The sequence below is a fragment of the Drosophila erecta genome, unplaced genomic scaffold, assembly GCF_003286155.1.
Source record: "Drosophila erecta strain 14021-0224.00,06,07 unplaced genomic scaffold, DereRS2 tig00000021-arrow-pilon, whole genome shotgun sequence".
Taxonomy (NCBI): domain Eukaryota; kingdom Metazoa; phylum Arthropoda; class Insecta; order Diptera; family Drosophilidae; genus Drosophila; species Drosophila erecta.
This window is the reverse complement of record NW_020825198.1, coordinates 1,563,923-1,576,297: the sequence shown is the minus strand read 5'-3', so window position 1 is coordinate 1,576,297 and position 12,375 is coordinate 1,563,923. Positions and strand designations below refer to the sequence as shown.

Genomic DNA, 12,375 nt, shown 5'->3' with positions numbered 1-12,375 from the left:
TCTCTTACGAATCAAGACCGTACCAAAGCACACCACTAGCTCTCTGCGAGGCACTTTTCAACACTCACAGTCAGCCATTTTCTATAGGGCATCGCGGATGCTTTTTCTCCCTGACCAAAGGATATTTGGTTTTCCCATCAAAATTCGTTGATTTCGAGGCGTTAAATCAAAACCCCACAATAGCAGAGACCGTGTGTCGGCAGTGTGTGTGCAATTGGCAAGTGGAAATTGTCGGAAAGGTTCAGTTTAAGACCCGAAAAGAGCAGCTAGCGCAGACGTCACACCTTTTCAACCACCAATACGATTGCAAATACTAATACTACAAATACTACGGCCCACAGACTAACACAACACAAAACAAGTGCTAGAAAAGTGAAGAAGAAACGAGCTGCAAGTCCAAGTACTTAAAAAGTACTTTCGCCTCGATTTTAACCGCATCCTCGCAAAAGCCGCATTGGATTTTTTGGAAATATTACGCAAGTACTATTTCTAGTCGTACCCGTTGGTTAATCATGGCTCAGTAAACATGAATCCGCAACGAGAATACTTTGCTCAGCGCACTCCGTGTGGAGACCAAGGCAAGACGCAATTAGCTGCCCACTGGCAGCTGTCCAGCACCTATATTAATACTACTCCCCAAGACAAGTGCACCTTAAATACCCACAACGATGGACAGCAACAGCAGCAGCAGCAGCAAAAAGCAGCCTCAATCCTCTCATCATGGCAAGTCCTCGTCTGGTGAATCGCAAAGGAAGTCCAGTGGTGGGTTCTCCATTCTCCTTATCTTTTCTTTTATCCCGAAAAGGTTTAAATATACTTGTAACCTTCTTCACCACAGAATTACATACCAACAGCAACAAGCAGCGGCACAACCGTCGAAGGAATCAGATACCCACACCGCGCAACGATCAGCAACAACAGCCACAGCAGCCAGCAAAGCTCCGTCCCAATGTGGACAAACGGCCGAAGGCACGCGGGTGGGGAGGGGCATACGATTTCCCTGCACCCCGTGGCCAGGACGGGACTCCAGGCAGCTCCCGACTAGCCTACTCCGCCACCGGCTACTCACGTAGCGGTGACTTTGACCATGAACTGAACTCTGTGTATGCACAGGGCAGCAAGAAGCAGAATCTGAACCATCTGCTCAACTTTCACTGCGTGCCCAGGGAACTGGAGCGAGGACATCACCATCAGGCCCAGCAGCACCACGCCTTGGGTGGCCGTAAGCAGCGCTACAACAAGGAGCAGTTCTTGCAGGCCAACTTTCAGTTCGTCATTAGATCGGGGGCAAAGGCTCAGGTTAATGGCTCGCCGGATGCACTTATCGATTGGAGCTACATCGAGCAGATCAACATACAGACCACTGAGGAGTTGCAGTGCCCCATCTGCCTGTACCCGCCTGTGGCTGCCAAGCTCACTAGATGCGGACACGCCTATTGTTGGCCCTGCTTGCTGCACTACCTCTCGCTGAGCGACAAGACCTGGCGTAAGTGCCCCATCTGCTATGACGCCATCCACGCGGGAGATCTGAAGAGCTGCACCATCGAACAGCAGAGGGATTTGCAAGTGGGCGAGAGGATTACCTTCCAGCTGATGCGCCGCTGCAAGGGCTCCATGTACATTGAAAAGCATGTTGCAGGACTGGGCGAAACGGTTGAACGTTTCCCTTTTGTGTCTGCTGGTGAAGAGGCTAAACGCTACTCCAAGTTTCTAATAGCCAAGCGTTTGGACGTGGCCGCCATCATCGAGAGGGAGCGGGGCGAACTTCTAGCGGAATCGGATATATCCTGTCCCGAGGATGTGTTTATCCAGCAAGCTCTGGTGATGCTTCAGGAGCGTGGCGAAAAGTTGGGACTAGAGAAACCTGATTCCAGAGAGGAGGAAGGTGAAACAGCACCTGTTCATTGCCTTGAAACCGAGACCAAGATTGATATTGAGAAGTCAGACGATGCCTCCATCTCATCGGGAGAGGCATCCAGCAGCCTTAGCTGCTCATCGAGCAACCATAATAAATACTATTATTTTTATCAGTCTAACGACGGACAGAACATTTACTTGCATCCCTTGAACGTGAAGATGCTTCAGGCCTGCTATGGCACCTTGGATTTGGGTCCGCTACTCATCGAAGCACAAATCGTGCAGATGGAACAGCACTCCATGGATGAGGAGCATCGTCGCAAGTTTACTTGTCTTGGCCACTTGCCTTTGACTTGTCAGTTTTCGGTTGTGGAAGTCGAACTGCAGCCACCAATTGTGTCTGGTGGAATACTCAAGCTCTTCAAAGGTAAGTCCACTAGGTCCATGTACATTTCCAGCTATAAACAAATATGTATTTTTTCCGTAGAGGACATTCTTCATCGCAAGAAGGAGCGACAGCGTCGGGATCGTGAGGAGCGCAAGCGAGAGCAGCACATCAACGAGATAAATGATCGCCAGATGGGCAAACTTATTGCTAGTGCAGCTAACCTCGACTTAAGCTCCTCCCATGAGTTTCCCACTGTGAGTTAGCAAGGCTCACCATTAGTTTCAATTAATAATATATGCTATTTTATCTAAAGTGCGGCTTCGAGGAGGCTTTGCCCACTCCCAGTGGCTCTGTGCCCATGACCATCAGCAACCAGGATGGCAGTTCACGCTACTCCAGTCCCAAGCAGGAGTTGTGGCCCACTATCGGAAGTAATTCTCCTGGAGGTGGGGGCACAGCATTGGACATTCAGGTGGGCGCCTGGGGTCGCTCAGCTCCACCGCCGCCACAAGCTGTTTTGGTCCCTAGAACCAGTGATGAGGATTTCGAGCAGCGATCTGTGGGCCACTGGGGCCTGGGAGAACTTTTAGTTGGAGCCTTGGACCAGAAAAAGCAAAAGGTAGGAGCAGCAAAAACCAATGGAGCAGCTACTGCGGAATCCAAGAAGCAAAAGAAGGCCAAGGGAAAGAAGATGGTTCCCCTGTTTGCCACGGGCATGAACAGAGCTCCATGAAGTGGATTGCTTATGAAGTTACAAGATTTATTGTATTTTTGTTTTTATGCGAATATTTCAATGTTATTTCAAATAACCGCGATTCTTTCATTGAAGAAGATTTGGAAAATCATTCAGCTAATCTATAATTTAACCCCAACTTATATTCATAATACACATAAGATAACCAATAAAGGCAGCAAGTAAAATATCAAATTTAACCTTTTCTTACTTTCTTGGTAAAATAAATATTTATAAACTGAAATTGATCTGAATATATTTAAAGCGCATATTTTTCTGCTAGCTATTTTGTTCCATTGAACCACAAACAAAATAATTTAAGATTTAAGGGATAGGAAGAGGATAGCCAAATTCGTCTTTAGTCGCTGCGTCGCTCGTGGACAACATCCTCATGCTCTTGTTCCTCCGTGTCATTGGGGCTTGGTGAGTGATTCACCGGACCCGGGCGCTTCTGTTTTCGCTTAATGGAGCCACCACTACCCGCTCCGTACTCAGGTGGCAGCTCCATGTACTCATCCTGGGATTCTGCGCCGTCTGTGGCATCTGGATCGTCGCCGTTTATGGAGCCATTCGGACTGCCTGGTGGGCTGAGAGCCTGAATGATTCGGCCCTTGGACTCGTTCCAAAAGGTATTAAGCCGCTCCTTGCCGAACAGCAACAGGAAGGCATCAATAAACTCGCGCGACTTCTCCTCCCACTTCGTTATGATGTCAACCTTTACTTTGGTCAGCTCCCGCTTGCCGCGCGACTTCAGCTCGTCCATCTTGTTTTGCAGACGGAACTTCTTCTCGGAGAGAAAGGACACGTTGAGCTCCTTGGCTGAGTAGCCTCTGGCCAGATTCCTGCGCACATATACATCGTAGTCCTTCACGATTCGGGCCACAATGTCCGACGTGGAAACGCCCTCTGTTCTCTCCGTGGCCACGAACATTCCCCTTGCTTTGAGTGGAGCATATATGTCGTTCACTACGCCAGCTCCATAGGGTATGTCATCGTGGGCCACAAAATCGATCTTGTGCTCGTCGAGAAACTCATCATTTAGCGTCCAAGGAGCATTCGGAACGATCTTGTTGAGACGAATCAATCGAGAAGTGTATAAAAACATTTGCTTAGTCGCATTGAACACTTACCTCATCCACATAACGGCAGTGGCGCACCGCCTCGTAGCGCTCAAATCCATTCATGACCGTGCGTCCCTTCATCCTGAGGGTCAGCTCATCATTGCACACGCCCACGATGAGATACACGTTGGGGAATACGTTCTTGGCCTGCATCAGTTGGCGGGCATGGCCCTGGTGGAACAGATCGTAGATGCCATCTGCATACACCCGCACCCTGCGCGCCGTCTTCCCAGCTCTGGCCATCTGGTAGGTGATCCTCTGCGTGTAGTCACACCTCTCGAGCTCCAGCAAGGCCTTGTCATCGTACGAGAAAGGAGCAGGCTGGCAAATGCTCTGGAAGCGTTTGTGGCGGAGGGATTAGTATGTGGGACCTACTAGGATCTACTTAAGCAGGCTTACAAAATCTTCAAAGTCCATGAAGAGCGGAAGCATTTTAAACTCGAGCGGTGATGATACATCGTCCTCTTCCGGCATTTTGTCCATTGCTTAAAAAAAATATATATATATTCAACTAAGTACAGCACAAGTGGTTCGCTCTACAGGCTTTCAACCGGACAACTGACTATATAAATCGAGACGGAACCGGCATAACCCTCTAGGTCTACTCTGTCGAGGATTGAGTCCGAGACTGTGAGTGAGAGATGTCCCCAACTGCGCACTAGCGGCGATCAGAATAAATTGGCGGCAACTGGTGGCGAATCAATACAATTGAGTCCAGAGGCTGGCGAGGCACACGACTTGGAAGCGGCTCTATCGTTGTCTCAGGCCCAAGCCACTGGCTTGGATTCATCGCTCATCTTCAATTGCCGCAAATTAAGGCGCAAGCAAATGGGAAGCAACGGGTCGCCTGACTTGGCACGGGTCCGCCGATTTGATCAGAGGATGGGCGCGCATCTATATATAAACCGCAGCGCCATTAAACAAATCAGTGAACCGCTTCCAGCCGGTGAATGGGCAGCTAATTGCGGGGAATGGGTGTCCAATCAAGGCAAACGGTTTCATCATCGTCGGCGAGCGCAAGAATATTCTGCACGTTCCATAGATAGCTACAGAATCGGATGCGCAATTGCTGGAGAAACGTATAGAATAGCAAACTGATGCACAAGTCCCCCTTTTTCATTCTATTTCCTTTCGATTCAATGTTTATTTTTCAAAAAATATTTAACAAAGCATTTGCAATAGTTCCGCTATTGCCAACTGTTACTAATTACTTGTTTTTTGCATTTTCCGAATGTAATTTGTTTGTTTGGATTTCTCTATATTGGTTGGTGTTCTTGTTGCGGTGTTGTTAACTTAGTTTAATATTATGCGAAATAATTTAATATAAATATTTCTAGATATTTTCGGCACCTGAATCTGCCGCTACTGCCGATTGATTTCGTGCACAGTCCGCCGAGTGCCTAATACAAAAATGAGTCTTTGCTGCGTTGGTTGCTTGTCCCACACACAGCTGAATTAGCTACTGGATTCCCTCGGTTCTCAGATATGGAGATGGGCAGGTGGAGTTGAGGAAGGAGGAGAACGAGTGCCAACTAAAACATTGGGATTACAGTACCACTTAGGGCTAGAGTAAATATTAGTGTGTTCGTGGAGCCGCGTGGCGATCCTGGGGCATCTATAGTGTGCCGTCGAACTAGTTGCAAACAAGTCAATTTACAATAGCATCAAAGACATTAAGAGTAGAAGAAAAGATCGGGCTGGCCCGCACTTGAATCAATCGCTGCGGCGCTCGTATTCCGCATCGTCCCCATCCGCTTCCAACTCCGGTGATCGGCTCTGCAGACTCTGGTAACTACGGCGGGCCAGCGAGGAGCGCTTCTGTTTCGGTCGCTGTTTGCCATGAAGCGATTCATTGCTGCCGCTGTCCGAGCTCAACTTCTCGGCCATCTCCAAGTAGTCGTCAATTGTTTTGCTGTAGTCCTCACCGCCCTCCGTATCATCACCGTTCACAGATCCCGACGGGCTGCCCGGCGGACTGAGCGCCTGCAGGAGCTTGCCCTTCGACTCGTTCCACAAGTGGTTCAGATTCTCACGTCCAAACAGCAGCAGGAAGGTGTCGATGAACTCGCGTGACTTCTCCTCCCACTTGGTGATGATGTTCCCCTTCACTTTGGTCATCTCGCGCTTGCCACGCGACTTCAGTTCGTCCATCTTGTTCTGCAGCCGGAATTTCTTCTCTGACAGGAACGATACATTGAGTTCCTTGGCCGAATAGCCTCTGGCCAGATTGCGACGCACATACAGATCGTAATCCTTGACAATGCGGGCCACAATGTCCGAGGTGGACACGCCCTCAGTGCGCTCCGTGGCCACGAACATGCCGCGCGCCTTTAGAGGAGCATAGATGTCGTCCATGTTATCGGTTTCATACGGAATGTCGTCGTGGGCCACAAAGTCAATTTTGTTGTCGGCGATGAATTCATCGGACAGAGTCCATGGTGCATTCTGGACGATCTGTGGGACAGAGTATGCTGCTATAGACTAATAGATCTAATCAGCGCCGGGCAGAACCTACCTCGTCCACATAGCGGCAGTGACGCACTCCCTCGTATCGCTCGAAGCCGTTCATCACGGTGCGTCCCTTCATGCGGTGGGTGAGCTCATCGTTGCACACGCCCACAATTAAGTACACGTTGGGAAAGATGTTTTTGGCCTGCAGTAGTTGGCGGGCGTGGCCCTGGTGGAACAGATCGTAAATGCCATCGGCGTAGACCCTCACCCTACGGGTCGTCTGTCCGGAACGGGCCATCTGGTAGGTGATCCTCTGTGTGTAGTCACACCTATCGCGCTCCAGCATAGCCTCCTCGTCGTGGGAGTAGGGCGCCGGCTTGCAAATTGTCTGCAGGAAGAGGAGTTTAGTTGGGTTATTCAGTTGGACGATTGGGTCCTTAGCCTACACATTCTTCCTCAATCTTATCACACATTGACATCAATTTCAAATTATTCCGACATCTGTCAAGCGAATTGAGTAACTATCACTACTTGTAGTGCAATATGTAGCCTCCATACAATTCATGGACAGCTTTCCTAGCTAGAAAGATTCTTACCGCGAAATCGGAGGTGCCGCTGCCATTGAAGAACTGCTGCGAGGTGGATTCGGACACCACCCGGGGATTTGGCGACGCCTGCTGCTGCGGTACGTACTTCCGCTTGACGCCATTGAGGTAATCCGACTGGGAAGACAGCAGATCCTCTGCGGCTGCTGCTTCGCCGCCATCATCGGCGTCGCTTTGTGAGATGGTGCGTGTTTTGTCCCGCAGGGTCGTGGCCGAGGTGGTTGGCTCATTGGCGCCCTCGCCGAACACCAGGACACTCTCCAGCTGGCCGGCCCTGCTCTTGGACTTTCCGGGGCTGTTTGTGCGCTGATCCTGGACTTCCGAACCCTTTTTGGAGCTGCAGGAGGCGGTGAACGAGGGCATGGCAATGGCTGTCTCGTAGGTCCGCTTCCGGGTGGTCAGTGTGGAGCCGGGGGAGGCGCTGCTGCTGGGCGTGGCCGGTGGCGATGTGCTGTTAATTGTGCTTTTGGCGAGTATCGATGAGGTGGCCATCGCAGCGAATATTTGGGGGCGGCAGTTTTAACGGCTTCGCGACGCGGTGACGGAGGAACAGAGATTCAATTGACTTTCAGCTGGAAGAGATGCGAGAAACAGATTGGTAACCAATACTCTTTAAATTTAATCCCCATATTCGGTTTGTAACATTTCGTTTATATCACAGTCAGTGTTATGAAATTGGAAAGTTTTTCTTTGAAACCAAATTGGTTTAGCTTTGCTTATGGTTGCAAGCATCATTTATCAAATTTATTCGTTGAATTTTTTTGAAATATGGGGCTTTCCCTTTTGCATTTTATGTACCACTCGAACTTTTATGTTAACCAAGGTTAAGGGTTTAATTAATTTTCTTAAAAATGAATATTATTGTACCAATGAACACACAAGTTGTATTTTTGATAGTTTAATCTGCACATATTTACGTACATACATATATGGCATGCACTTGTTTACCGAGCAATTTATAAATAAAATCCAATAAAGCCGTAAACAATTCAAAATAAACAAAGTTATTTTTAAAAAACCATTTAATGCATTAGTGCATGAGCAAGAATATACATATGTAGTACCAATTCGAGCAGCCTAATACATTTTTGCACTGGAAAGTTACTTTAATATAAAACCTTTTTTTTTGGTATATTTTTATGTAATCAGATATCCCTTATTATTAAACCAAATATTTATGATTCGGCTTGCAATAGTTCGGGCTTTTTTGCGCTGACGCCACGTGACAACTGACCCCACGCCCCCTGCCACGCCCCTTTTCTTCGAAGTTGAGCCACGGCCAAATCGATTTCAGTTTTAATTGCCAAATGGTCGATTCAATTCGCCACGCGCATCGCCTCACAGAAATTCCCCATAAATAAAGCCAACTGAAACAGCCACAAACACATCGCTGGGTAAACAACAACACGGGTCGGTGGGTATCGGTAATAATAGACACGTAGTACTCTCGGAGCGGACCGGAGCAGAGCGGGATGATGAGCAACTGAAGCGACGGGGGGCAGCAGGGTGGGCAACCCACTGGGCGCAGAACTAGTTCCGAGTGGCGCTGCACTTTACGTAAACAGGGACCGGCGGAACACGTGAGGCGGACACGATGACCCAATCCTCCCAGAGCTGGGGACCATCCTCCCGTGCCCCGTGGCACACCCAACGAAGCAGCTCGCAGAAAGTTCCACTTCTGGCTGGTTAAGTCATATTTCAGCTACCGGGCATTTTCAATGACGAATTTCCTCAAGGTCGTTCTAAATCAGTTTTTGTGCCAAAGAATATCGATGCTGTGAGCGAAATAATTCAACAAGATCGTCATATTTGCACATATGTATGTATATATGTAGCATTTAAATACTGATAACCCGTTTCAATACTAACATTACGCACATCAAGACGATAGATGCGTCATAGAAGTAATACAAAGTCGACATTTCTCAAATGTACATATCTTACGATAATATTGTAGAAATGCCCACTGTGCGGTCAGCTGTCTCGTGCGTGGCACACAATAATTTTAGGTAGACGATTCCTCATGTTTATTCATCGTGGCACACATGTCTATTTGCATACGGCATATTTCTTGGCATTGGAAATACGTCAGAGATTTCTATACCTAATCTGGAGGAGCGCCTGGCAATTCGCTTCGTCAAATTCCACCTGGCGACTCCAAGGGGCGCAGAGTGCTTGTTTTGAATGAGATGTGAGTCACTTGGAACCCGCTTTCAGTTCAAGTTCAAGCAATAAGCTCCGAGAAGAGAGAGTATCTGAATAATTTCGGATCTGATGTAAGCGTTCTTTGGGGTTGAACACAATTTATTGTACCTTCTTCGTGGACATGCAAATTGTGTTGCCAAGTCGAATTTCGGGTAACTTCAGCAGTCCTCAGTCATAAATTAAAGTCATACGATCTACAGTCACTGCTCGCTATAAGTAACTCTGCAGTTCTTCAAAAAACGACCACTTCATTACTCACGACTCTTATCACACAAATTTCTCTATATTCGCACATTAAATTCAAATAGAGACTAACTTTCGTCGTTGTTCAGTGGATTGCTTAATCTAAAAATTACTCCGAGTTCCTTTGTACTCGTGATTAGCTGTGATTCACTATTTCCATATTTCACATAAATCACTACTGTCAAATCAGTTAAGATTAAAAACAAAAGTGATTTAACAATGCGAGATAATAAACCAATTCTTATCGCGATGATTTTGGAAACAAATGTGTACGAAACAGCTGAGAAAAGCCGAAAAATATCTAATCTCGCTAGCGAGGGCCCACTGTAATGGGGCGCAGCGCCACCTCCATTGAAGCGAATCTAAACGTAAACAAAGCCGGGGGAGATTTCCATTTGAAGTGGAGAAGTGTGGGACCCGTAAAATCGATTCCCAAATTGCCGGCCAGTAAAAGCTAGCGGGAGATAAGATCCCCTACCTGCTGTTAACTTATCTCGGAGGAGAACCATATTTATGTGGGTGACGGGCTCTTCCGTTGCACTCGAAACGCGAATCGCGAGTATCTGGAAACACGATAAATGCGTTTGGCGGAAACGAGCCGTGTTTCACTGTTTCCAGCGATAAGACACATTTACCTTTAATTATGGTTAGCACTCAGCAAACACCCAGCAAGCGCGATAATCGCACCGCCTGATCTTTGCCAGCCTGGCATATGGATCGCAGGCCAAGTTCGCAATCAGCTCGGCCCCACTTCATCATAATACAACATTTGTACGGACTACATATTGTACGTATTTTCTTCAGACAGGGTAAGGCTAACACTGCGATCACGAAATGTGTGGAAGTGCTAGCAAAATTAGAAATCGCGTGATTTAATATATTATGTATATATATAATAATATAATATATAATATAATAATGTTTGCAAGTGGAAAATGTACAAAGGCAAGTTGTTTTAAATCGCCGATTCACCCTTAATGATAAAAAGTTAGTAACATTGTTCATGTCACTACGAAAACCGGATGTGTTCAGAGCACTACATACAACAAATTAAATTAGATCATCCGGGGATCGTATTTTTTAATACAACACCTATTGTTCACTATTTCACTCTTTGGACTATACACTGTCTAGTTTTGGCCAACACTTCCTAGCAGTCTAAAGAACTATGGCGAATCTCTGGGCAAATAGATGATTTTGGAGTTTGCTTTTTGGCTGCTCGTTCGCTTTTGGCCAACAGCAAGAGGTTGAAAGTACAGTTCTGGGTCTGAACACAAACCCACAGAATATGAACGACTACATCGGGCTTTATTCAAATCTCCGTGCGTACGTACGAGTGCTTTCACCGTTGATAAGCTGCGATCGGTGGACAATTATAGACTGATCGTGGGTTGTACTCTATAGTACACACAAGCAATTTGCAGTGATAACCTTGGGGCGTGGGCTTATCATTAATGGACTTAATGGAATACGCCAAAAAACCCAGTTGACGTCAACTTTGATTTTCGGATGCTACGTGCGAGAATGCTCTGGGAACTATCGGTCTTGGTTATTGGGAGTAGGAACTGAAGTTTAGGCACAGACACGTTTTTCTGGGGCACCCTACTTAGCGTTTACAGCGATTTAGGGCTCCCAGGCGGGCGATAAGATTGTCTAATAGAATTGCACAATGCCAACTATGTATGTATGTATGCCTCTCTTTCTCAGTCGCCTACGCACCGAATACGAATTTCATTGAGCAGCCGAAACAGCTGACTCTGATAGTGCGTGTGATCTCTCCAAACACGCGCGTGCACTCTCTCGCTCTTCGCTTTCTGTCCCCCGCTCTGTTGTGTTTGGCTGGAAAAGAGCGACCACGCAACGCAACACAACGGTAAAAAGGCGCTTGGGAAAGTGGAGCACGTAGCGTGACTAGCACTTGCCCCATTGGAATGACGCTGCCGCTGGGGAAATCGTACGATCGCAGGGCAAAGTGCGGCCCCAAATGACGCGTCACCGAGAGAGAGGGCGGCGGGGTTTCACCTGCTGCAAGTTCCGACACGAAAAATCATACGACAAGCATGACGTGGCGACGTCCAATTAATGGCGTCGTCTTGCCGGCTGCAAAAGGCGAGAAGGAAAAAATCGATAAGCGGCGGCAGCGCAGCAGCTGTTCGTCGCGGGGAATAAACAGAGTGAGCAGAGCAGGAGACGGTGATTATGTAAACAAGCCTTGAGGAGCCAGAATCCAAAACGCACATTTGGCCCCTGATGAACAGCAAGAGAACAAGCTTTCGCTTACTCCCTCTCTCGAACTGCTCACGTCATCCTTGGCGGCAGCGTGAATGTGTCTGCATCTCCCAGTGACCCGCATTGAAAAGTCGCACCGAACCAAAATAGTTTCCACTCTCCACTTACTTTCCACTTTCTTCCAACTCGGAACGGTTCTTTCGATTATCGATTGGAGCTGCTTCCTTCTTTTCTCTGCTTGTCTAAGCAAATCTTGGTTTTCAGACGGAATGACACACACACGAAACGCGGACCACAAGTCACTCCACTCGGCCTGCTAACAATTCGTTTGTTGTTCGTCGTGCACAAACACAATTTCGAATAACGCAAGGGAACAAAAGTTCTTAGAGGTGGTATTCCTTTCGATAGCATCGATGACGCCTAGGGAACCGATAAGTTATCGAGTACTCTGTCGAATACTCGAATAAGCTATCGAATTAGTTTAAAAACACAAATGGAATTAAGTTTAAAATTTTATAGAATGGCAAAAAATTAAAAAATGTT

At 47.4% G+C, this 12,375-nt stretch overlaps 3 protein-coding genes across 5 annotated transcripts; 1 reads left to right on the top strand and 2 right to left on the bottom strand.

Annotated features, from left to right (window-relative positions):
* Positions 1 to 37: 37 nt before the first annotated feature.
* LOC6545836 (RING finger protein 10) lies at positions 38 to 3,173 on the top strand. The gene is made up of 4 exons (XM_001971115.3): positions 38 to 762; positions 839 to 2,284; positions 2,345 to 2,499; positions 2,559 to 3,173. Exons 1-4 carry the CDS (start codon positions 669 to 671, stop codon positions 2,976 to 2,978), a joined length of 2,115 nt encoding a protein of 704 aa, XP_001971151.1. The 5' UTR covers positions 38 to 668; the 3' UTR covers positions 2,979 to 3,173.
* Positions 3,174 to 3,217: 44 nt separating this feature from the next.
* On the bottom strand, positions 3,218 to 4,800 carry LOC6545835 (choline-phosphate cytidylyltransferase A). 2 transcript variants are annotated; one of them, XM_026976853.1, is made up of 4 exons: positions 4,663 to 4,800; positions 4,499 to 4,584; positions 4,109 to 4,432; positions 3,218 to 4,044 (listed from the first exon to the last, which is right to left on the bottom strand). In XM_026976853.1, the coding sequence occupies exons 2-4, from the start codon at positions 4,580 to 4,582 to the stop codon at positions 3,337 to 3,339; spliced, it is 1,116 nt and encodes a 371-aa protein (XP_026832654.1). In that variant the 5' UTR covers positions 4,583 to 4,584; positions 4,663 to 4,800; the 3' UTR covers positions 3,218 to 3,336. The 2 variants fall into 2 exon arrangements, with proteins under 2 accessions (XP_026832654.1, XP_001971150.2); XM_001971114.3 differs by having other exon boundaries at positions 4,499 to 4,800.
* Positions 4,801 to 5,217: 417 nt separating this feature from the next.
* On the bottom strand, positions 5,218 to 12,283 carry LOC6545834 (choline-phosphate cytidylyltransferase A). 2 transcript variants are annotated; one of them, XM_001971113.3, is made up of 4 exons: positions 12,001 to 12,283; positions 7,147 to 7,727; positions 6,615 to 6,938; positions 5,218 to 6,553 (listed from the first exon to the last, which is right to left on the bottom strand). In XM_001971113.3, the coding sequence occupies exons 2-4, from the start codon at positions 7,645 to 7,647 to the stop codon at positions 5,813 to 5,815; spliced, it is 1,566 nt and encodes a 521-aa protein (XP_001971149.1). In that variant the 5' UTR covers positions 7,648 to 7,727; positions 12,001 to 12,283; the 3' UTR covers positions 5,218 to 5,812. The 2 variants fall into 2 exon arrangements, with proteins under 2 accessions (XP_001971149.1, XP_026832653.1); XM_026976852.1 differs by lacking the exon at positions 12,001 to 12,283 and adding an exon at positions 10,938 to 10,954.
* Positions 12,284 to 12,375: the final 92 nt, after the last annotated feature.